At 35.3% G+C, this 25439-nt stretch overlaps 1 protein-coding gene across 1 annotated transcript in view; it reads left to right on the top strand.

The window, feature by feature from the left end:
• The first annotated feature begins 8227 nt into the window (after positions 1-8227).
• MARCO (macrophage receptor with collagenous structure) overlaps positions 8228-25439 on the top strand; it is a 55010-nt gene continuing 37798 nt past the window's right edge. Inside the window, exons 1-3 of the mRNA XM_012544668.3 lie at positions 8228-8426; positions 21712-21813; positions 23524-23781. Of these exons, the coding sequence (XP_012400122.1) occupies positions 8318-8426; positions 21712-21813; positions 23524-23781 (469 nt within the window). The 5' untranslated portion in view covers positions 8228-8317. The remainder of the gene's footprint in view (positions 8427-21711; positions 21814-23523; positions 23782-25439) is intronic.

Here is a 25439-nt window from a genome sequence, read left to right as displayed (position 1 = left end):
TGGGGAGCTCTTTACTTAAGAAGAGTGAACAATGTGTTTGGTTGCCAATGAGAAAGTGAAAATGAGGTTACTAATAAAAGTCACACAGCTTTAAGCTGTGAAAGTTAAATGCTCAAATGTTAAAGATTTAGTGTATGAATTTTCTCTGATTTCTGTTTTGCTATCAACTTGGATAAGTGGATTTATTGGTTTTTTGATTGGTTTATTGATTTATGTCCATTGTAGAAGTTGCATTTAGTGGGAAAGCCTCGAATATAGAACTTGAGCTCTTTTCCCATTAAGGAATAGGGATCAGGACATTTAGCTTGAACTTTAAAATTACACCTTAGACTAATGGGGGGAGAGGAAGGGGAAATGGAAGTGAGAAGAAGGGAATGAACATTTAAATAGCTCTTATGTGCTAGTCACTGTGTTGTGTATTTTTTTTTAACAAATGTTATCTCATTTGATCCCCACAATGATGCTAATAATATTTAAGAGAGCAGATAGATATAACTCTAGCCTGGCATTCCCTGGGGGCAAAGATGGGGTGAGGTGCAACGAGGTACATAATAGGGCATTGGGCCTGGAATCAAGACTACCTGAGTTCAAATCTGACCCATTACTTACTAGCGCGATGTGACTGGATAGTCTTGTTTGCCTCGGTTTTTTCATCTATAAAATGATCAGGAAAAGCAAATGGCAAACTACCCCAGTACCTTTGCTAAGAAAACTCCAAATAGGGTCACAGAAAGTCAGACATACCTAAACAATTTAAGATATATACACACCCTCCCCTCTCTCTGAGAAGAACAGAGTGGACAAACCATATGCCCAAACCTCTTGCCTCCTCTTATGACAAGAATCAGACTCCCTTGGAGAAGGGTGGGGAAGAGATGCTAGAGATGTCTATTGTTACCTTCTTGTGGATCACCTCTAGGCAGGCTCATTCAGACATATGCTACATGGGCAAAAACAAAACAGTATCATATACAACCTTAAAATATCATACCCTTTATTTCCATGCAAGAATAGATCTTTTCTTTTTTTAAAATAGTATTTTATTTTTCTGAATACATTCAAAGATAGTTTCCAACACTCACCTTTGCTAAACTTTGATCCGAATTTTTCTCCTTCTCTTTCCTCTTTCCTCCTCACCAAGACTGCAAACAATCTGATATAGGTTAAACATGTGCAATTGTTTGAAACATATTTCTATATTTGTCACATTGCACAAGAAATAGCAGATCAAAAGTGAAAAAAAAACACGAGAAAGAAAAAAAGCAAGCAAACAACAACAAAATAATATTTTTTGATCCACATTCAGTCACCGTGATTTTCTTTCTGGATTCGAATGCTGCTTTCTATTCCAAGTTTATTGGAATTGCCTTGAATCACCTCATTGTTGAAAAGAGCCAAGTCCATTACAATTGATCATCACATAATCTTCTTGTTACTATGTACAATGTTCTCTTGATTTTGCTCACTTCACTCAGAATGAGTTCATGTAAGTAGGCATAGATCCTTTCTTCCAAAAAGGAGGGGGGAGGCAGAACCAAGTCACTGGGCTAAACTGAATGCCTGTTTTGCAGTTATTTTTTAACAGATTGTAAAAAACCTACCAGGAAATAGACAAAATAGGTAGATCAGAGTTAGTCTTTGAAATAGGTAGATAAGCAAACATTCTTTCCCCTTCTCCCATGCATCCAGACTCTAAAGGCACTCTGGGGTTCTCTTGTCTGTAATGTTAGATTAAAATCACAAGACTTAAGAATGAATCATGACTTAGAAGACTCCACCTGTATAGCTTTAGGAGACTCAATCCTTCAGGACAAAACAAAACCAAAAACAAAGTCATAAAAATATCTCTATAAAAGTGGAAGTTTGAGTGGGTGATTTTTAATGCCTCTTCCATCTCTAAATTCTGTAATCTATCTCTCCATCCATCCTCTATTTCAGCCTGCGAGCCTGTTCCTTTGAGGCTATCTCTATCACTATTGACTCTGACCTCCTGAGTTCCTAACCCCTCTTCCTGTTTTTGGTGTATCTCTGCTAACCACCAACCACATTCACTTCATCTCTTTGTTACAATTTGTTTCAATGTTCTTGACCACAGAACATATTCTTACTACCATTAAACTTATCTAGGATCAGAAGGAAGGATTAATTTCTTTCCACTAATACAGGAAAACAGAAAAAAAAAAATCCCATTGCTATTTGGATCCATTCAGGCTTCCAGGGTTTCCTGTTTGTTTTCAAGTGGGCTGTTCCATAGTAACCCTAAGGTTCTAAGGAATGGCTTTTTTTCTGAGTGTAAGTCTATAAGGGACCTGGTAGCTTTACTCTTTTTTAGTCATGTATTTGATCACAAGGGAAACCTATGGAGAGTTTAGTGCAGCCCATCCCTCCTGCTGGAACACAATTAAAAGCACAATACGCAATTATACTTCACTCATGATAAATTATAGCATTTGTTTGTATTTTTTTTTGTATTTACCACTTATGCTTAGTGAAGTGAGAACCAAGAAAAAATACACTTAACACAGTGACTAGCATATAGGAGCTATTTAAATGTTTATTCCCTTCTCACCTCCATTTCCCCTTCCCCTTCCCCCCCCCCATTAGTCTAGGGTGTCAGATTGTACATATTAACAGAAAAAGTGTGTGTGATAATCAATTATGAGAGACAGCTCTTTTCAGCAATACATATCAATATATAGACTTGGGATAGAAAATGCCATCCACATCCAACGTAAAAACTATGCAGACTGAATGTAGATCAAAGCATACTATTTTCACATTTTGTTATTGTTTGTTGTTATTGTTTTCTCATGGTTTTTCCCTTTTGTTCTGAATTGTCTTTCCCAAAATGATTTATTGGAACTAAGTTAAGCAATTGATTGTACATATAAAATCTATATCAATTTGCATGCTATCTTTCAGAGGGGGAAGGGAAGGGAAGGAGGGAAAAATTAGAGTTCAAAATCTTTTTTTAAAAAAATGAATGTTGAAAATAAACTTTACTTGTAATAGGAAAAAATAATATACAATTAAAATTATTTTTTTAAAGAGAGAACTATTGTTCCAAAATCCATCTTCCTTAAACATTCTCCTTATCAAAAGCAGACCTACCTTAAGTGATTTATTCCTTCTGCCTGGATTATAGTTGAAGATCTGGGTAACTGGTCAGCAGTCACTTAACCTGATCAACTCTGGAGTTCTAGGGAAATTCCCTTCCTGAAGAAGTGTAAAGTTCCTAATAATTTCAGCACCATAAAGGAAATTCCCCAGGAGGAGTTCCCTAATTCCTATAGAGGTGCTTTCCAGTGTGAATTAACCTGAAGCAACTTCTTCCTTCATGAGTGTCTCTAGTATGTGTAGATATGGGGGCTTGCACAGGTCAAGCCTTTGCGATAAGAGCCTGAGAGATTATTCTGTGATTTTTGTATACTTTCCCATCTCCTTCTCTGTCTTTACAATTAGGACAATCCTAGACCCAAATTTTCAGGGTCTGGATCCTCCAAATAGGAGAGCTAATTAACATACAGGATGACAGAATTAGGATCCAAAAAAATTTCTTGACAGGCTAGAGCATTAGGTTGAATCTAATAGGATGAAATCCAATAAGGCACAAGTGACAGAAGTTAAAGATGACAGACACAAAGTTAGCAGTGGTTTTGAAAAAGTTCTGGTACTTTTAATGGATTGAAAGCTCAAAATAAATCCACATTGTGATGTGGCAGTCAAAAGAGCTAAGATGATCTTTAGAGAGACATAGTTTCTAAGGATAAAGAGATGACACTTCTATTCTCCTCTGCCCTTAAGTATGGTTTAGTGGCTCCCACCTCTACTCACATTTGATACCATAGGAATAGTGCACATTAGGGCTACAATGTCTCTCATTCTGGATATCTTGTTTCTATTGATGCAGCTAAAATAATGATTACTTTATAGCAAACAGAGCTTTTCTTTACATTATAAGAAGGCAGGCCAGTCCCTCTCTTTCTAGCTGTATGGGCTAGAAGAAGATTTGAGCCACTACAAAATGAGCCAAGCAGTTTTTTCCCACAATGCTTTAAGTATAAGGAACACACACCAAGAAGATGAAGAGGAGGCGACTGAGCAAAGGAAGACAACTTCTAGGATATGCTGTGATAATGAACATGAGCTGGCAGTTATATCCAGGTGAGCAGCACGGTGAGCCAGTGTCTGAAGGTATGTAACACTCCAGTGATAATGTTCAGCTACAGGGTCCAGAGTTAAAAAACAGGATACAGAACATGTACTCTAAATAAAATAAGTAAGCAGAGGTCCCAGAAGGAAGATATCAAACAGAAATGTGGTGACACCAAGCCTATTGGTATCTCACCTGCAGTTTAAGTTTTTTGGATTTTTTGTTTGTGGTTTTTTTAATTAATTAATTTAAAAAAATTTTTTTGGTCAGGGTGAATACTGCCCTTTGGAGAGAATGAGGTAGAATATACTTACCTCAGGATAAAATATAATTATTATGTGACCAACTGGGTCTGGGATATGAATTCCTTTATTATGATGTATGTGCATTTTAGTGTACCTATTTCTAAATTCCATGCTTTGTTAGATTAATATTCAAATGGGAACTTGATGATACCTCCAGGCAAAAGCTAAAACTGACAAAAATCAAAAATAGAAATATAAGAAGGTAAAGTCTGAATGAAGTGCTTCAAAGTTATGGATCACGAAGATCAAACAGTTTGGGGTGATAGTGAGATCACGACTGATCATCCCTGGGTGTGCCTGAGGAGGACGGTAGATGGAAGTCTTGGAAATTCAGAATGTAAGATGTTTGAGGTAAAACCAGCATATATTTTAAAGTTCCTAGAATCAAGGGAAAGAGGTTGTTTAGCTCTAAAGAGAAGACAGTGTGAACTGGATATTGAAATTGTTGGGAAATGAAAAAGAAAGTCCTGGAGGTCAGCAAATTCAGAAATCAGAGCCAAAAGGAAGTATCCTATGTGCTTTAGATAGCAGCAATATTAAAAAGGAATAATCATTCCGGTTTCAGTTCCTCTATTTGGAGAACATTTCTGCTCACTCTAGGACTTTGGGTTTGCTATAAAGTAACAAGAGTTGGACTAGATGATAAAGATGAAAATGAAGTGGATCTCAAAAAAAGACAAGTTAATGAGTGATCATGGCAGAGACAGTTTGGAAGTGAGAGTGAGGAGGTAGGAAGATACTTACTCCTCCTCCTGGTGCAGTGTTTTGGGTCAGGAGTAGGAGTGGCAGGTTAAGAAGAGGAACTATCAGAATTGGAAAGGATGATTAGGAAGACAGTATTTTCTGGAGAAAACCAGGTTTCCATTATATAGATTGAGCTGAATAGGATGAAAGTAAAGGAGAGACAAAAGGGGAAGACAAAATATTGATTCTGAAGCACAAGGATAGGGAAGAGGAAGCTGGGAATTTTCCTACCATAGGATGGGGATTAAGAAATAGTGTGACACTGTGAAAAAAAGAGCTGATCTTGAAGTTAGGCAAACCTGAGTTTAAGTTCTGTTTCTAACTCATACTGGTCATATGTAGTGGGTTGAAAGCATGCCTCATAATCAGGACAATCTGGGTTCAAGTCCTGCCAATACTGGCTAATTCACTTAATGTTTCACTGTTCCAGGCAGTAACTTATATGGCATTTAATTATAAAGTAACTACTCATTTATATTAGTAAGGTCTTTTCCTCAGTAAAGAAGTTCCTACACCTATAAAATCACAAATCTAGATTCAGCTGTCCTCTTCTCCTTCCTCCTGCCACCTCTCCCCCCTCAATTGTAGGCAACTAAATGGTACAATGGAAAAAGTTCAGGGCCTGGAGAAAGGAAAAGTCATCTTCCTGAGTTCAAATTTGGCCTCAGATACTTAACTGTGTGACCCCTGGGCAAGTCACTTAACCTTATTTGCCTCAGTTTCCTCATCTATGAAATAAGCTAAAAAAGAAAAGGGCAAATAACTCCCTTATATTTGCCAAGAAAACCCTAAATGGGGTCACAAAGAATTGTACATGATTGAAAACAACTGAACAACAACAAACAACAAAATCCTCTTTTAAGGATAAAATATTGAGAAAAAAAGTTTTAGAAGATGAAAAAAAAAATTTACCAAGTGAAATATTTTTAATGAAGAGAAAGACAATAGAGGATGGAGAAGGGGGGAATGGTGAAATTATATCTTTAAATTTCATTAACATCTAATTAAAACTTAACATTTCCTTGAATCATTTGAAAAGCAATATGCTGAGAAGGTATCTATAGGCTTTTTCAGACTATCAAAGAGGTCCATGATAGAAAAGAAAGTTAAGAATTCATGACCTAGAAGCAGAGGCCTTAGGTAAATATAAGATGTCTTCTAGCCAGCACTCTATGGATGATATTGTCTATGTTACTTTAAAGATTTTTATTTTCAAAACATTTGCTTGGATAACTTTTCAACATTAACCCTTGCAAAATCTTGTGTTCCAATTTTCCCTTCTACCCCCTACCTCCTCCCCTAGGTGGTAAGCAATCTAATATATGTTAAACATGGTAAAAAATATATGTTAAATCCAATATATGCATACATATTTACACAATTATCTTGCTGCACAAGAAAAATCAAAAGAAAAAGAAAATAAAAAATAAAATGCAAGCAAACAACAACAAAAACAATGATAATGCTATATTGTGATCCATGATCAGTTTCTACAGTCTTCTCTATGGGTGTAGATGGCTCTCTTCATCACAAGATCATTGGAACTGGCCTGAATCATTTCATTGCTGAAAAGAACCATGTCCATTAGAATTGATTATCATATAATCTTGCTGTTACACTGTGTACACCGATCTCCTGGTTCTACTCATTTCACTTAGCATCAGTTGTGTAAGTCTCTCTAGGCCTCTTTGAAATCATCCTGCTGATCACCTTATAGAATAATAATATTCCATAACATACATATGCCATAACTTATTCAGCCATTCTCCAATTGATGGGCATCTCAGTTTCCAGTTTCTTGCCCTACAAAAGAACTGCCACAAATGGTTTTACACATGTGGGTCCCTTTTCTTCCTTTAAGATCTCTTTAGGATACAGCAGACCCAGCAGAAACACTGTTGGATAAGGTATACACATTTTGATAGCCCTTTGGGCATAATTCCAAATTGCTCTACAAATGGTTGGATCAGTTCACAACTTCACCAACAATGTATTAGTTTCCCAGTTTTCCCACATCCCCTCCAGTATTTGGCATTATCTTTTCCTGTCATCTTAGCCAATCTGAGAGGTGTGTAATGGTACCTCAAAGTTGTCTTGATTTGCCTTTCTCTGATCAATAGTGATTTAGAACACATTTTCATATGACATAGAAATTCTATGACTAGAATAACAACTAGAAATGTAATTTCTTCATCTGAAAATTGTCTATTTATATCCTTTGATATGGTTTATGTTCTCAAAGAGCTTCCAATTTAGTTGGGAAAACATGTCTAACACAAATAAAATGTACAGAATAAAAGGAATAAAGAAACTCAAAGTACTCTTAGAATTCTTGGTAGATTGGAAGCTCCTTAAGGACAAGAACTTTTTTTTTTCCTGAGACAATTGGGGTTAAATGACTTACCCAGGATCATACAGCTAGGAAGTATTAAGTGTCTGAGACCAGATTTGAATTCAGTTCCTCCTGAATTCTGGTGCTCTATCCACTGGACCACTTAGCTGCCCCTGGGGACAAGAACTTTTGCTTTTTTGACTTTTGTATCTCTACTGCTTAGCTTAATGCCTTGCCCAAAGTAGGCACCAATAAATGTTGAATTGAATTCAATCCAAAGAGAGAATAAGCTAAAATGCTCAGGAAAGACTTTAAGGAAGAAGTAGGAAATTAACTGAGTCTTGAATGCTGAGGTAGGATTAGGATAACCAGAGGAGTGGGGTAGAAATTAGTTCCATGGTTCATTCAGTCTAGCATTCAATTTCTGATGGGACAGGTTGTAGGAGAAAGATAGTCCCCTGCCTTGGTGTTAACCTTGGGTAGGAAGGAGTCCAGGATGTACCCAGAATATTGTCACTCACCTTTTTTTAATTACCTGCAGTGGTCAGGACCTACACATGTGGATAGATCATTTTAGAGAAATGGTTAATTTTGTTTGTGTTAGGAAGTATTTTATAAAATCAGAAATCACAGCCAAAAGGAAGTGCACCATTCTCCCCTCCTCCCAATGTCTCAAAAGCTGCAAAATTAAACAGGAGGGATACCCATTCATGTTGTAGTTCCTCTAATGGGAGAGCATTTCTGCTAACTCAAGGAGTTTAAACCTACTATAAAGCAATAGCAATGGAAACTCAAGAGAATTTTAAGGAGGAAGAGTTCATCTGTCACACCAACAGATTGGCAGCTACAGAACAAAAGATGTTTTCTTCAGTGGAGACCTTTGAAATCAGTGGTAAAGTATTCTTCACTGTTAATACAATCTAGGGGCAATACAGTTGCTTCATTATCCATATAAGAAAATATTTGATTGGGAAGATTGAATTTGCAGTAGATATTCATGTTTAGAAAGTCTGACTTTTTGCAGAATAATTTCTCATATGTTTAATTCTATAATTTTCTGAAAGGCTAATAAGAGCTGCATTATCTATTTAGCATCTTCTATTTTTTTAATTTAAAAAATGGTTCTATTTTAAATGGTGTTCCCTTACAAGTGAATTATCCAACCTCTACTTTCCTTTCTCTTTCTCCCTATTAAATATTTTAACTGGTAATTTTTTTTAAGCTTAAGAAACTACTAGAACCTTTTCCCTCAGTGTTTTATGCTTAAAACAGGACAATTGATTACATCTTGGGGAGGTGGCAGGGAAAAAGATAGTGTGTAGAAAGTTCCTTAGTGAGGAAAACTACTTTCATCGATACAAATGAGTAGCAAATTTATAACTTATTGCATTATAAGGTATTGCCTGAAACAGTGAAAAGTTAAGTGACAGCCAGTATGGATAAAAGCTATATATGAACCTAGGTTGTCCTGATTTCAAGGCATGCTTTTAATTCACTACACCATGATGATTAAATGTGAAAAAAAACTTCTAAAGTTAAATGATACAAAAGACGAGGTTGTAAATATTCAAGTTTAAAATTTCATTAAAAAAGAAAAACTTAAGAAACTTAGATTTGTATAACATACTGAACGCTGACACCAGAAGACTGAAGGTCAAACATACTTCTCTTTTCTCCACAGAGAAGAGGTAAACTATGGTACAGAATAAGCTATATCTTTCCAGATATGACTAATATATTAATTTCCATTAGAACTGATGGTTGTTTTATAAAGGGAGGGAAGGGTTCAAATTAATTCTTTTTTTGCTTTATCTATTTTAATATTCCTTTAAAAATTTTTTCTGTCTCTTGAGACCCCCATTCATCTACTGAGAAATAAGGAATATGATATCAATGATCTATGTGAATTCAATTCAAATAAATTATTTTTAAAAACCTTAATTTTGCTTGATCCATTTACTCTGCATAATATGGCACAGATTATTTTTAAAGAAATAGATTTTATTGATGCTTTTTTGCCTTTACATCACCATTATTTAACATAAGTATATTTTGAAAAGCTCTAGTGAGCTTTCTGCTTCCTTAGAGTGAACTCTTATTCTAGAATATTATTGTAGAAAACTTTAATCTCAGACTCCCCTACCCCTTGTACTTTTCTAGAAGTATTGTATTCTGGGATATTAGCAGAATCCCATCCATTCCTTTAGCATTTATTGAGTCTCTGGGATCACAGAATGACAAATTTTAGAATTCAGAAAAACATCTAGTCTAACAATTTCACTGTCCAGATGAGGAAACTAAGATGGGAGAGATGAAGTAAATTGTCCAAAGTTGTATAGGTAGCTTACCAGATGCAATTACACTGTGAGGATTACAATATATAAGACACAGTTTCCACAGAGTAGGGGAAGAGGGGAGAAAATAGCAGGGAATGTGTGATGTATCCTAATAAAATCAAAAGCTACAATGAAGGGGAAATAATTCCTGTAGTCTCTCAGGAAGAAGATAGCATATAGTACAATGTGTGAGGAGACAAAAGGAGGGAATGCAAAAAGGAAGAGGGGGAAGAAACCTTGTTTCAGTTGTGGGAAGGGATATATATTGATGAATTCTCCTATAGGAGAAGAGAGATATTTTATAAAGGGAAATAAGAACCTTACAATGGATATTATCTGCAGGGATTCAGTATCTAGAAAAACCACTCATCTATCTCAGGAAAAGGGGGTAACTGGCAGGAGACTGAGAGTGCATGGATCCAAGGAAGAGATCCTGAAGTAAATCAGGAATAATGACCAAGGGAAAAGATCACAGTGGGAGAAATGGAGAGAAAAGAAATGAGTGAGGGCCAGACCCTGGGATATATCTATGGTTTGCAAGTAAGAAGAGAAAGATTAGCCAGAGAAGAACATACAGTAGGATGCCTCAGAGAGCAAGGAAGAGAACTAGAAGAGTTCATTGTCATGGAAATCAAAGGGAGATGAAGGTATTAAGAAGGAAATAAGATCCTGTAGAAAGACAATGAAGATTAAGACTGAGAAAAAGACATAGGCAGTTCATGACATGGTTGAAACAGCAGTGAATTTACAAGATATAGAATTATAGATTTAGAATTACAAGGCTCTCTAGATTATTTTACAAATGAGGAAACTGAAGGCCAGACTTGTTCAAGGTCATAGAGGGAGAAGACAAAGTATTCAAACCTTATCCTTTGACCTCAAATTCAGCATGCTTTCCATTGTATAATGCTTGTCTGTATCTGAGACACTTAGGTTGAATTCTGCCTCTGTCACCTACTTAACAAGCTATCTAAATTAATCATTTTATCTTTCTGAAGCTGAATTTCCTCATTTACAAAATGAAGTTCAATGAGATGAATTGTAAGGTCTCTTCGAGCTCTAATATTTTATACTTTGTTATTGAAGAAGCCATTGGTTCTAGAGAAGAAATAAGGAAATACAGTTTCCCTTGTTACCCATAGGACTCTGGCAATAGGATAGTGCATATGCTATTAGACACCATCACTAGATGGGTCAGTTTTGTAGAGCAGTTTTCTTGAGAATTTCCCTTCCAGTTTCCTTGCCCCAAATCAAAAGGAGAAGCTGCTAAAATCAACAAAGTTATAAATTTAAAAGAGAATTTGTTTTGTCTTGTTTTTAACTCACTCCATTATACAGCCTACTTGTAAAATGATCTTCCTAGCTCAACCACCAATCATCTGCATCTCTTGTTATAATGTATAGATTGGATTAAATAGGTACCATAGTTTCGTTCTTTCCAACACTCAAATTACATAATTTAGAGAAGGGAGATGCTCCAAACACATTTCTCTTCCTCCTCTCCTTTCCCCCATTCTATTCCCTATACTTCTGAGTTGTCATCAGTTTAAAAGGATCGAGGCAGAAAAGCTTACTTAGGTCCTGAAGATTTGTAGGTCACCCATCATTTAGCTTTCAGTATCCTGGTAGGGCTTTTGATTGTAGAAAAGGTAATTTTTTTGTAGTAGAAAAGTCCTTGGATTCGGAGTCAGATAATGGAAATTTGGGTTATGTCTTGGCTGCTTTTTAATTGTGTGACCTTCAGTTAAGTCACTTAACCTATCTTGGCCTTGGTGACCCTATCTGCAAGATAAGGGAGATAAGCTTTAAGGTCCTTTTAAATTTTGAATTCTATGATCCTAAGATACAGCTGGTTTTAGAGTAGAAAGCTCATGTAACCAAGGAGCTAACATCCCTAACTACAATCAACTGCCTGGAAAATATGTGCCTTTAGCTACAAAAAGGACTAAGGGAAGAAAACAATAGTGGAATCTGCTTGGGTTATGTGCTTGCTCATTACAAAATAACAACAGACTCTGAGAACTGGAAAGAAAGTAATATTTATTAAGCACTATATGTTTATATATGCTGTACTGTATATATTATTTGATCCTGAAAACAACCCTGGGAGGCAGGTAATGGCTATTGTTATCCCCAGTTTATACTTGAGGAAACTTAAGTAATTCCATGAAGATCTTACAACTAGCTAATAAGTGTCTGAGACCACATTTGAACTCCAGTCTTCTCAATTCTAGGCCCACCCCTCAATTCACTGTACCACTTAGCTGCCTCGAGGCAAGGGTCTCAGAAATCATTTAGTCTCTCTTAATACCTAAACAGAAATTAATTCTGAAGTTTTACCTTACACCAATAAAATGAGAAAATGACTAAAGACAGAAATAGTCAATGCTAGACAGATTACAGAAAGAAGTCTTTGACTATATTGATGAAGGTATGAGTTGATCCAGTCATCCTAGAAAACAATTTATCTCTTCTTTGTCTATGTTTTTCCTTCCTTGTTGCTATTGCTAGCATTTCTAGGCAATGTTAAATAACAATGGAAAGAGAACACGTACTTATTTATTCTTGTACTTATTGGAAAATCTACTTTTTGCATATTATAAATGATGTTAGCTATTAGTTTAATGGGTATATATATATATATATATATATCACACATTGCTTTTCAAATGATGTCTTAAAAGATATGCTTTGTAGAGGGTTTTTTTTAGCATGTTAGTGCTATATTTTTTTCTTTTTTTATTATTATAGTTTTTTATTGACAGAACATGTGCATAGGTAATTTTTCAACATTGACCCTTGCAATCACTTCTGTTCCAACTTTTCCCTTCCTTCCCTCCATCCCCTCCCCTATATGTCAGGCAGCCTCATACATGTTAAACATGTTAAAGTATATCTTAAATACAATATATGTGTACACATCTGTACAGTTCTCTTATTGCACAAGAAAAATCAGATTTAGAAAGGGAAAAATAACCTGGGGAAAAAAAACAAAAATGCAAGCAGTCCACACTCATTTCCCAATGTTCTTTCACTGGGTGTAGTTGGTTCTGTTCATCACTGATCAGTTAGAACTGATTTGGATTCTCTCATTGCCAAAGATAGCCACTTCCATCAGAACTGATCCTCATACAGTATTGTTGTTGAAGTGATGATGATCTCCTGGTTCTGCTCATTTCACTTAGCATCAGTTCATGTAAGTCTCTCCATGCTTCTCTGTATTCATCCTGCTGGTCATTTCTTACAGAAAAATAATATTCCATAACATTCATATGCCACAATTTACTCAGCCATTCTCCAATTGATGGGCATCTATTCAATTTCCAGTTTCTAGCCACTACAAACAGGGCTGCCACAAACATTTTTGCAAATACAGGTCTCTTTCCCTTCTCTAATATCTCTTTGGGATATAAGCCCAGTAGTAACACTGCTGGATCAAAGGGTATGCAGAGTTTGGTAACATTTTGAGCATAGTTCCAAATTGTTCTCCAGAATGGTTGAATCCATTCACAATTCCACCAACAATGTATTAATTTCCCAATTTTCCCGCATCCCCTCCAACATTCAGAATTATCTTTCCCTGTCATTCTAGCCAATCTGACAGATATGTAGTGGTATCTCAGAATTGTCTTAATTTGCATTTCTCTGATCAATAATGATTTTGAGCACCTTTTCATACGAGTAGAAATAGTTTCAATTTCATCATCTGAAAATTGTCTGTTCATATCCTTTGACCATTTATCAGTTTGAGAATGGCTTGATTTCTTATAAATTAGAAATTCTCTATATATTTAAAAATGAGGCCTTTATCAGAAACTTTAACTATAAAAATGTTTTCCCAGTTTATTGCTTCCCTTCTAATCTTGTCTGCATTAGTTTTGTTTGTACAAAAACTTTTTAACTTGATATAATCAACATTTTCTATTTTGTGATCAATAATGATCTCTAGTTCTTCTTTGGTCACAAATTCCTTTCTCCTCTACAAGTCTGAGAGATAAACTATCCTATGTTCTTCTAATTTATTTATAATCCCATTCTTTATGCCTAAATCATGAACCTATTTTGATCTTATCTTGATATACGGTGTTAAGTGTGGGTCCATAGTGCTATATTTTTTTAAAGGATTTTTCTATAGCTAATAATCATGTAAATCTAATTGGGTTTACTTTTAATATTATTACTAAAATGAATATTAATTGTTTCTCTAATTCCAAACCATCCTTGAATTTCTAGTAAAATTCAGTTTGGTCATAGAAAATAAATTTTAATATGCATAATCATGATCTTCTTGCTAGAAGTTTATTTAAATTTTTTAAATCAATGTTACTGTTGCTCACCTATAATTCCTTCTCTGCTTTATATCTCCATGGGTTAGATAGTAAGATGATAATTATCTTATAAAAAGGAATTTGGTAGAGTATTTTCTATTCCAATGAATGAGAAAAATTATTATTTGGGTTGCCTAGGTAATAATTATTTTAAAAATATTTTTAATACTTTACCCACAAATTTATCTAGAACAGGCTTTGTTTCTCCTTCTTTTGGTAGTTCCTTTATGGTTTGATCATTTTCTGAGACTGGATTATTTAAGATTTCTTTTTTGTTTCTAATGTTTATTTTTGTGCTTTTGCCCATTTCTTTTCTGCAATTGCTTTTTTTCTGAAATATTTCTAATAAGTCTAAACATATCTTGGCTATGAGGTGCTTTTCAGAGATATTTGATATAAAGGTATTTTTTTTCCCTTATTGACCATTTGCCTTCTCATCTTTACTGCATTAATTTTGTTCATGCAAAAGTTTTTCAATTTTATGTAATCTAAATTATCTATTTTTTCTGTTATAACCATCTCTATCCCTAACATATTATTATCTTATGATATCTAAGAATTTATCCCTAGATATATCTGTGAAATGTATCTGATTTAGCCTAATTCCACTCTAGGTCATGTCCTATTAAGAAGTTGTTTTTTTATAGAGTTTCAAGCTGACTTTCTACAATTTTGCTAATACTTACTTAATGACTTCAAATTACTACTCTATACTCTTTGAGTATTGTTATTCAAAGACTATAAATCCATTCAAATCTGCCATCCTACAACATTCATCTCTCAATATCATGAAGAACTTCATAAAATGTGTTACTAGAATTAAAAATGGCATTGCTCCAATATACAACTCTAATAACTCACTCAAAAGAAGGAAGTGAGATTAGCTGACCATAATTTGATTGTTAATCACCACTTTCACTCCAAAGTATTAAAAAAAATTTTCCTTAGAAGAAAATTCCTTCAGTCAAGTAGGAGACTCTGAGTAATTGGTGATATACATTTTTGTCCACAGCCAATGCATGGGTTTGTTTTGCTTAACTATACCTATTTGTCATAAAAAATTAATGAATTTCTAAATGAAGAGAGGAATTTAGGATGGAGAGGAGACAAAGTGATGCAAGAAAGGAAGGAAGGAAGGAAGAAAGGAAGGAAGGGAGAGAAGGAGGGAGAGAGGGAGGGAGGAAGGAAGGAAGGAAGGAAGGGAAAGAAAAAAGGAAGGAAGGAAAGAAGGGAGGGAGGGAAGGAAGGAGGAAAGAGGAAGGAAGGAAGGAAGGTGGGGGAGGGAGTGAAGGAAGGGGCTAAGATTGCAGAGAGAAACCAGGAAGATGCCTAAGCTTTCCTCAGTTTCCCTCTAGAAACAATATTAAATCAAACCTCTAAACAGATACTGGAGTTACAGAATCTACAAAAATTTGGAATGAAGCAATTTTCCAGCTTAAGATAATATAGGATTTCGTGAAAAGTCTTTCTCTCTTGGGGGAATGCAGCCCAGCATGGGTGTGATGAGGGGACTCTAGCAGGAGGCTCTAGGCCATGGCAAAGTTGAGCAGCTGAGGCACCTTGGTCCTGGTTAAGTTAGTCAGTGGCTTAGAAGACCAGCTGTGACATGTGCACTCCCAATGTAGAAAGCAAAAGGCAAACCCTTGAACCATGCATAACAGGTCACACAGTGGGAAAGCTTCCAGCACTTCTGGCCCCAGAGTTGGTAAGCCAGTGAGAGGTCCCTGTCCTCCTGCAAACGAAGCTTGGTACAGTGTTCCCAGTACTCTAGGAGCAAAGTTCAATTTTTTTTTAAATGAGCAAAAAAGCAAAGAGAATCCTGCTCATAGAAAGCAACTATAATAACCAAGAAGATAAGAACACTAACTCAGAAAAGGCAGCAGTGGCAAATTGCCTATATGTGAAGCTTCAAAGGGGAATATAAGTTGGTCTCAAGCTCAAAAGCTTCTCTTGGAAGAGTTCAAAAAGGATTTTAAAAATAAAATAAGAGAAGTAGAAGAAATGGAGGAAAGAAATGAAAACTATGTAGGAGAATTGGGGGGGTAGTCAACAGCTTGGAAAAGGAAGCACAAAAATATACTGAAGAAAACAACTCCTTAAAAATAGATTTGGTGAAATGGGAAAAAACATATATATTGAAGAAAACAACTCCTTGAAAAATAGAATCGTCAAAATCAGGGGAAAATCCACTGAACAAAACCATTCCTTTAAAAGTAGAATTGGCCAAATGGAAAAAGAGATAAAAAAGCTAAATGAAGAAAATAATTCATTGCAAATTAGAATTTTATAAATGGAGGTTAATGACTCATTAAGAAATCAAGAATCAGTCAGACAAAAAAATTTTAAATGAAAAAAATAGAAGAAAATGTAAAGTATTTCATTGGAAAAACAATCTATGAAATAGATACAGTTGAAATAATTTAAGAATTATTGGACTACCTGAACTACCTGAATGCCATGATGAGAGAGAGAGAGAGAGAAAGAGAGAGAGAGAGAGAGAGAGAGAGAGAGAGAGAGAGAGAAGGGAGGGACAGAGGGAGGAGAGGAGAGGGAGGGAGGGGAGGAGAGGAGAGAGAGGAGAGGAGAGGAGAGGAGAGGACAGGAGAGGGAGGGAGGGAGGGAGGAGAGGAGAGAGGAGAGGAGAGGGAGAGGAGAGGAGAGGAGAGGAGAGGAGAGGAGAGGAGAGGAGAGAGAGGAGGAGAGGAGAGGAGAGGAGAGGAGAGGAGAGGAGAGGGAGAGGAGAGGAGAGGAGAGGGGAGGAGAGGAGAGGAGAGGAGAGGAGAGGAGAGGAGAGGAGAGGAGAGGAGAGGAGAGGAGAGGAGAGGAGGAGGAAGCCGGGACATCTTTCAAGAAATCATCAAGGAAAACTGTGCTAATATCCTAGAGCCAGAGGATAAAATAGTTATTGAAAGAATTCACTGATCAACTCCTGAAAGGCATCCCAAATGAAAACTCCAAAAAATAGTGTAGCAGAATTCCAGAATTATAAGGATTTCCCAGGACTTAGCAGCTTCCACATTAAAAGATTCAAAGGGCCTAGAATATGATATTCTAGAGGCAAAAGAAGCTTGGACTACAACCAAGAATTAGCTACTCAGCAAAATTGAATATATAATATTTTCAGGGAAAAGTTGAACATACAATGAAATAGGAGATTTTCAATCATTTCTGATGAAAAGTCCAGAGCTAACCAGAAAATTTGATCGTTAGAATACAAGACTTAAGAGAAGCATAAAAAGGTAAACAACAAAGAAAAAAAAAAGTTATTTACTAATTAAAATGTTTATATCCCTACACAGGAAAATGATACTTTTAACTCTTGAGAGCTATTTCTTTCTTAGGGCAGTTAGAAGGGGTATTCATAGATAGAGGGGATTGGTAAAACTTGATTTTGATGTGATGATATAAAAGAGAAGTTAAAGGTGGTAGAAGAGGAAAGGGAATGTTAAATGGGATAAATTACATTATATAAAGTACATAAATTATTACAGTAGGAAGAAAGAAGGAGGGTAAGAGATATGTGAGCATTGTTTGAATCTTAATCTCATCATATTTTTCTCAAATAGGGGATAACATACAAATTTAGTTGGGTATAAACATTTATCTTACCCTAGAGAAAAGTAGGAGGGAAAAGAAGAGAGGGAAGTCTAATAGAAGGGATGGCTGAAGTAGCAGGGGAAGAGGGTAAGAAAAGGATGGAGAATTCATAGAAGGGAGGAAAGATTAAGATAGATGGAGGTCAGAAGCAAAACACTGGTAAGTAGGGAAAGGGTGAAAGAAGGGAGAAAAATATAAATGGAGGAAAATAGGATGGAAGGAAATATAGAATTACTGTGAATGTTAATATTTTATCCTACAAAACAGAAACATATAGAAAAGTTGATTAAAATCCATAATGCTATGATATATTGTTTACAAGAAATACATTTGAAGTAGAAAGATACACACAAAATAAAGACAAAAGGCTAGAGTAGAATATATTGTGCTTTGGCTTAAATAAAAAAGGCAGAGGTAGTGATTCTGATGTCAGACCAAGCAAAAGCAAAAAAAAAAAAAAAAACTAACTAAAAAAGATAAGGAAGGAAATTGCATCTTGCTAAAGGGTTCCATAGATAATGAAGTCATATCAATACTAAACATATATGAACCAAGTGGTATAGCATCCAAATTCTTAAGGAGAAGTTAAGTGAGTTATAGGAAGAAATAAAAAACAAAACCATATGAATGGGGGAATCTCAATCTCCCTCTTTCAGAACTAGATAAATTGAACCATAAAATAAACAAGAAATAAATTAGAAGGAAGACAAGGAGGCAAATAGAATGTTAGAAAACTTAAATATCGTAGACCTTTGGAGAAAATTGAATGGATATAGAAAGGAATATACCTTTTCCTCAGCAGTAACGGCACTTACATAAAAATAGACCATATGTTAGGGCATGAAAATGCAGGAAAGCAGAAATATTAAATGCATCCTTTTCAGATCATGACATAATAAAAATTACATATAAAAAGGGCCATGGAAAAATAGACAAAAATTAATTGCAACTAAATAATTTAATCCCAAAGAGTAAGTGACAGGTTAGGTTCAAGGGACAAAACAGTCAATAACTTCAATACTCTAATGTTTGACAAACCCAAAGACCCCAGCTTTTGGGATAAGAACTCACTGTTTGACAAAAATTGCTGGGAAAATTGGAAACTAGTATGGCAGAAAATAGGCATTGACCCATACTTAACAATTGATAACTTTTTGAGCATAGTTCCAAATTGCTCTCCAGAATGGCTGGATATATTCACAATTCCACCAACAGTATATCAGCGTCCCTGTTTTCCCACATCCCCTCCAACATTCCACATTATCTAATAATCTAATCCCAAGGAGTAAGTGACAGGTTAGGTTCAAGGGACAAAACAGTCAATAACTTTAATTGTCTAGTGTTTGACAAACCCAAAGACCCCAGCTTTTGGGATAAGAACTCACTGTTTGACATTCCTCATTATACCAAGATAAGGTCAAAATGGGTTCATGACCTAGGCATAAAGAATGAGATTATAAATAAATTAGAGAACATAGGATAGTTTATCTCTCAGACCTGTGGAAGAGGAAGGAATTTATGGCCAAAGAAGAACTAGACATTATTATTGATCACAAAACAGAAAATTTGATATCAAATTGAAAAGTTTTTGTACATACAAAACTAATGCAGACAAGATTAGAAGGGAAGCAATAAACTGGGAAAACATTTTTACAATCAAAAGTTCTGATAAAGCCTCATTTCCAAAATATATAGAGAATTGACTCTAATTTATAAGAAATCAAGCCATTCTCAAACTGATAAATGGTCAAAAGATAATGAACAGACAATTCTCAGATGAAGAAATTGAAACTATTTCTAGCCATATGAAAAGATGCTCCAAGTCATTATTAATCAGAGAAATGCAAATTAAGACAACTCTGAGATACCACTACACACCTCTCAGATTGGCTAGAATGACGGAGAAAGATAATGAGGAATGTTGGAGGGGATGTGGGAAAATAGGGACACTGATACACTGTTGGTGGAATTGTGAATATATCCAGCCATTCTGGAGAGCAATTGGGAACTATGATCAAAAAGTTATCAAACTGTGCATACCCTTTGATCCAGCAGTGTTACTACTGGACTTATATCCCAAAGATATTTTAAAGAAGGGAAAAAGACCTATATGTGCAAGAAGGTTTGTGGAAGTCCTCTTTGTAATGGCCAGAAACTGGAAAGTGAATAGATGCCCATCAATTGGAGAATGGCTGAATAAATTGTGGCATATGAATATTATGGAATATTATTGTTCAGTAAGAAATGACCAACAGGATGACTTCAGAAAGGCCTGGAGAGACTTACATGAACTGATGCTGAGTGAAATGAGCAGGACCAAGAGATCATTATGTACTTCAACAACAATACTATATGATGATCAATTCTAATGGACCTGGCCATCTTCAGCAATGAGATCGACCAAATCAGTTCCAATGGAGCAGTAATGAACTGAACCAGCTACACCCAGCAAAAGAACTCTGGGAGATGACTAAGAACCATTACACAGAATTCCCAATCCCTCTATTTTTGTCTCCCTACATTTTTTATTTCCTTCACAGGCTAATTGTACACTATTTCAGAGTCCAATTCTTTTTGTATAGCAAAATAACTGTTTGGACATGTATACTTATTTTGTATTTAATTTATACTTTAACATATTTAACATGTATTGGTCAACCTGCCATCTGAGGGAGGGGGTGGGGAGAAAGAGGGGAAAAATTGGAAGAAAAAGTTTGGCAATTGTCAATGCTGTAAAATTACCCATACATATAACTTGTAAATAAAAAGCTATAATAAAAAAAAAAAAGAGTAAGTGACTAAAAACAAATCATAGAAATAATCAATAATTTCATCCAAGAGAATGATAATAATAAGATGACATACCAAAATGTATGAGATGCAGCCAAAGTAGTTCTTAGGGGAAATTTTATATCTCTGGGTGCTTACATGAATATAATAGAGAAATAAACCAATTGGACTAGGTCAAAATGGGTTCAGGATTAAGATGACAAGAATGATAGTATAAGCAAACTGGTAAAGCAAGACATTGCTTACTTGTCAGACCTTTGATGAAAGGAGGAATTTATGCCCAAAAAGAACCAGAAAGCATTATGAAATGCAAAATGAATAGTTTTGACTACATTAAATTTAAAAGGGTTTGCCCAAACAAAACCAATGCAACCAAGATTAGAAGGTAAACAGAAAGCTGGGAAACAATTTTTATAGTCAGTGTTTCTGATAATGGCCTCACTAAAATATGTAGAGAACTGAGTTAAATTCATAAATTCCCTAGTTAATAAGTGGTCAAAGGATATGAATAGAAAATTTTCAGATGAAGAATTTAGAATGTTATAGTCATATGAAAAAATGAAATTAACTTTTAACAACTTAAAACAACTCTGTGGTACTGTTTCACATCTATCAGATTGGCTAAAATGGCAGGTAAAGATAATAAGAAATGTTGGAGAAGATGTAGGAAAACTGGAACACCAGTGTTAGAAATATGTTCATTCCCTTAAAGTAGACCAAAATAAAAAATGAGGAGCTAAAGGCATTGTGAAAGGAACGCTGGTAATTATGGGAATCAGTCAAGGCTCATCTCTGTATTTATACATGGAATGCAAAAGACACTTAGGACCTGGACTTAGACTTGGGAGATCTTGCTGAGGAGAGGCTTGAACACTAGAGGGTGGTTTACCCAGACATTTCAATCTAAGTAGCTCTTCCAGTCCTGTCCTTGAAGGAACAGGAGACACCAAAATAACTCTCTGGGACACATGTGCTTTTCCAGCCTCTTATATACCTGAATCTATCTCTTAGAGTCAAATGTACACCAAATGTTTTTGTGGATGGGACCATTAGAAATTACATCCTGCATATTTTTAAAGACTGTTTTGCTCAGTCCCCCATCAGCATTCTCTTCTCTTTATTTTAGAGTCAAAGCCCAAGAAAAAATGTGGAGGGAATTGTATCACTTCTGCAATAATCATCTACCTAGTGCTGTTTACAGCAGGTGTGGGATTTCTGGCAATACAAGGTAACTGTTTTTCTTGGAAATAAGCTCTGTATGCTAGATAATGATGTTTGCTGTGGCACAAGTTTCTGTTAATCTAGGAGATTTAAAGAATTCTTTCTTATTGTCCAAGTTACTGGGTAAACAGAAGAAATCAATATGGTCTCGGGAGTTAGAAAAAGATAAGTGCGTATGCGTGTGTCTGTGTGTGTGTGTCTATGTGTCTCTGTGTGTGTGTGTACTGTACTTCTTTAATTGAATTATTTAACCAAATATAAAGGCTTTTTTAGACTAATTATTTCAAGGGATCATCCAATTCCATTTCAATTCTGGTGGATGATAGAAAATTGGCTAGATAGAAAATTCATTAATCATTAAATTGGAGCCACCTACTTTGGAATTTGGGACCAGTTCAGACAATGACTAGACAGATCATAGGATCCTAATTTACTTTATAAAACATTAGTTTAAGCAAATGAATGATGTGAATGGAAGTGAAAAGGAAATTTAGGGCAAATTATTTTCAAATATTTTATAGGACATTTATTTGCTAATTACAAATAGCTCTTTCATTTAAGCAATCCCTCTAAGGCTTCTATTAGCAATCTTTGTTAATTTAGTTGGAATTACTGTATGTTCTTGAAGATTACACTTTTATATTTCTTTAAAAATTCTTCTGCTATTCAGATTCTCTAATAATTTATATAGTCCAGTTATAACTATAATCCAGGTATATTCCTGAATTAGCAGGTTGTTAATGTACCCATTGATATAATATATTGCAAAATCTACCCATTTCAAAAGTCAGGGATTTCCAACTTTTATTTGTTTGTTGAGGAGTGAGTTTGAGGTATTAATGGGTTCTTCTCAAACACCAAGATTAAATAGAGAATTGCGTAAGAGGTCCTAATAATGAAGCCATTATGATGGGAAGCTGACAGCATTCCAGCTGAAATAAGTACAAGAAACAGATATCATGCATGAGCAATGATAAGCATGGTACAGTAAAAAGCTGTCCATCAATCCTCCTCCAGAGTTTGCTTCTTGACATACTAGGGAGTAATAAAGGAAGGACTGGGAAGGCTAATGAAAACTTTTAATAGTCCTCAATTACTCATGATGGACTTGGATTGTGGTCTCCATTCTAAAAGATTGGGTTCTACATTTTAAGTCCAAAGGACTAGATCAAGTGAGGTAAATCAAACTGTGACCATGTAAGAATGCCATTTAAACAGTCATCCCTAAGACTTGTCATATCAACATGACTCCTGGCTTAGGGAACTGTTTTCTTAACTGGAAAGCTTGATAATGATTTAGACACAGCATGAACAAAAATGAGGTGGCCTTGCCAACTGATATTTGAAAAAGAAAGAGGAGATTCATACGCACACAATCAGCTTATAAATGGCTCACTAAGGTCAAGGTGAAGGGGGATTAAATTTACCTTCCCAATAAACCACCCTTTTATAATTTATTTTCTTCTTTGTGGCTAGCTCTTAGCAAATAAAAAACCTCTGTGGTCTCGATTTCCATAAATATAAAATAAAGGGAGATTGGAGATATAAAATGCATTATAATTCTAGCCTCAATGATCCTATGATTTGGGAATTAGGATGGCCATAGTGTTGATTTACCCTAGGTCTTCCATTCTCCTAGGGAAATATGAAAATATGAAAGTCATACATTAATGTCATGAATAAATATTAAGATTCTATAAGAAGCATATATATGTAGTTTTGAGTCTACAGAAGGAAGTGACTTCCCAGAGATCTTGGCTGCTAACACTCGAGAGGCTGGTCATTCCCAACGGAACCCTGGAATCCTCCCTGGACCAATCAAGTCCATCTTTCTCCTCTATGCTGTCCAGCCAGTCACCTCTCAGCATCAAGAAAGAGAGTCAGTGGTTTCTAGAAATTGAAAAGGGGATTACTGAGGTGCAGGCCAGTCAGAAAGAATTACGGGGAAGGATAGATAACATTACTATGAACGCAGGTAAGTGGCATATTTTTTTCCTCTACTCTTTCTCTGGTCCCTTTCACCTTTGTCACAATGGCTACTCAAAGAAGAAAGGGAAAGAAGTAAATCCTTTATTTATGTTGGTAAATCTGTTTCATCTTGGGAACACTGAACATGGAAAGATGGACTAATTTACTGGAAAATCATCTTCCTATAAGTAAGGAGAACTGAGTGAAATGGATTCCTGGATCCATCCTTAATTCATCATGTATCTTTGGGGTAGGCAAGCATTTTAGGCACCTTGGACCTTAGTTTCAGTACTGTTATAACAAAGTCTGCCTTTTCTCTCTTTGGCCCCTATCTAGGGTTGAAATGAGGCTAAAACAAGATGAAAGCCAGATTCTGGCCCTTATCTCTAGAAAGGAGATCATTTTATGGATACATATAATATAAGGAGTATAAAAGAGGAAGTAACTCCAAGGGCTTAATATTTTCCATCTTTTATTCATTAAATCATCATTTATTAAGTATCTACTATGTCCAATATATTGAGAATTAAAAAAAAAAAAAGGAAATATATAGCTGCAGAATTTACCTCTGAGGAAACTTACATTTGAATGTTACATTATATAACACTGACTACCATGGCTGCCACTGCTTAAAAACCAGGTAAGATATATTTCCCTTTCCTCCAGAGTCCTGCACAAAACAAGCCTGATTACAGTAACAAAAAAAAATAGGGGCATGAATCTATAAATTCAAAAGGAGAAGGTAAACACTGACTTTATTTGCCAAATTCCTTAATCCTAGAATGAGTCATTCTTGATATTTGAATGAAAGTTCTAGAATCAACCAAAAAAAAAAAAATCCCTGTGTCTATGTGAAGACCTATCTTAGGAAACCTATCACTCCGAGAAATACTCTTGGTTAAAAATACAAAATGACTAAAATTTCTGAGGGACATAAGTTATTAAGAGAGGCTAGGGACATTTGGGGTATATGTCTGAGCTTTCAGAGTGATGTCTATACAATTTCAAAGGACTCATGATGAAAAATGCTATCCACCTCCAGAGAGAGAACTGATGAACTGTTTCAATTGAAATATATTTTTCTCACATTTTGTTTTTCTTGCTTTTTTGTGACATGACTATTATCGAATGATTTTACATGATTTCATATGTATATTTGATTTTTTTTTTTTTTTTTTTTTGCCTTCTTGGTGAGTAGGGGAAGGGCTCAAAGGAAGGAATAAATTTGCAACTAAGAATTTTAAATAGTTTTTTTTTTCCAAAAAGAAAATGCATATAAGAATAACTGAAACCTCTTTATGGTTCCCTATTCAGAACCATAAAGAAGGTAAAGAGAAAGTCTTTTACCTTCCAAGCCAGAAACTCTCACTGAAAATATCCTTTCTCCAACTTTGAAGATCCCAGGGATCTTTGCCCTATAAGGAAAAGTATCTTAATGCTTCCTTCTCATGAAAATAAGTTTACACAGTTTGTGTCTACATAAATTCAAACAAAAAGTTGCAAAAAAAAGTTTAAAAAAATTTATTACTATTCATACAGCTCTTTAGTCTACACACCAAACATTTCTTCCTAGGTGGCTAGTACAATAAGAAAAAATGCAAAAAATAAACAAAAAAAATTTGATTGAGCAACCAAAATAATATCTCTTCACTTAGGGTATTTTGA

This window comes from Sarcophilus harrisii, chromosome 3 (genome assembly GCF_902635505.1).
Source record: "Sarcophilus harrisii chromosome 3, mSarHar1.11, whole genome shotgun sequence".
Taxonomy (NCBI): domain Eukaryota; kingdom Metazoa; phylum Chordata; class Mammalia; order Dasyuromorphia; family Dasyuridae; genus Sarcophilus; species Sarcophilus harrisii.
This window is presented reverse-complemented; position numbering and strand designations above follow the sequence as displayed.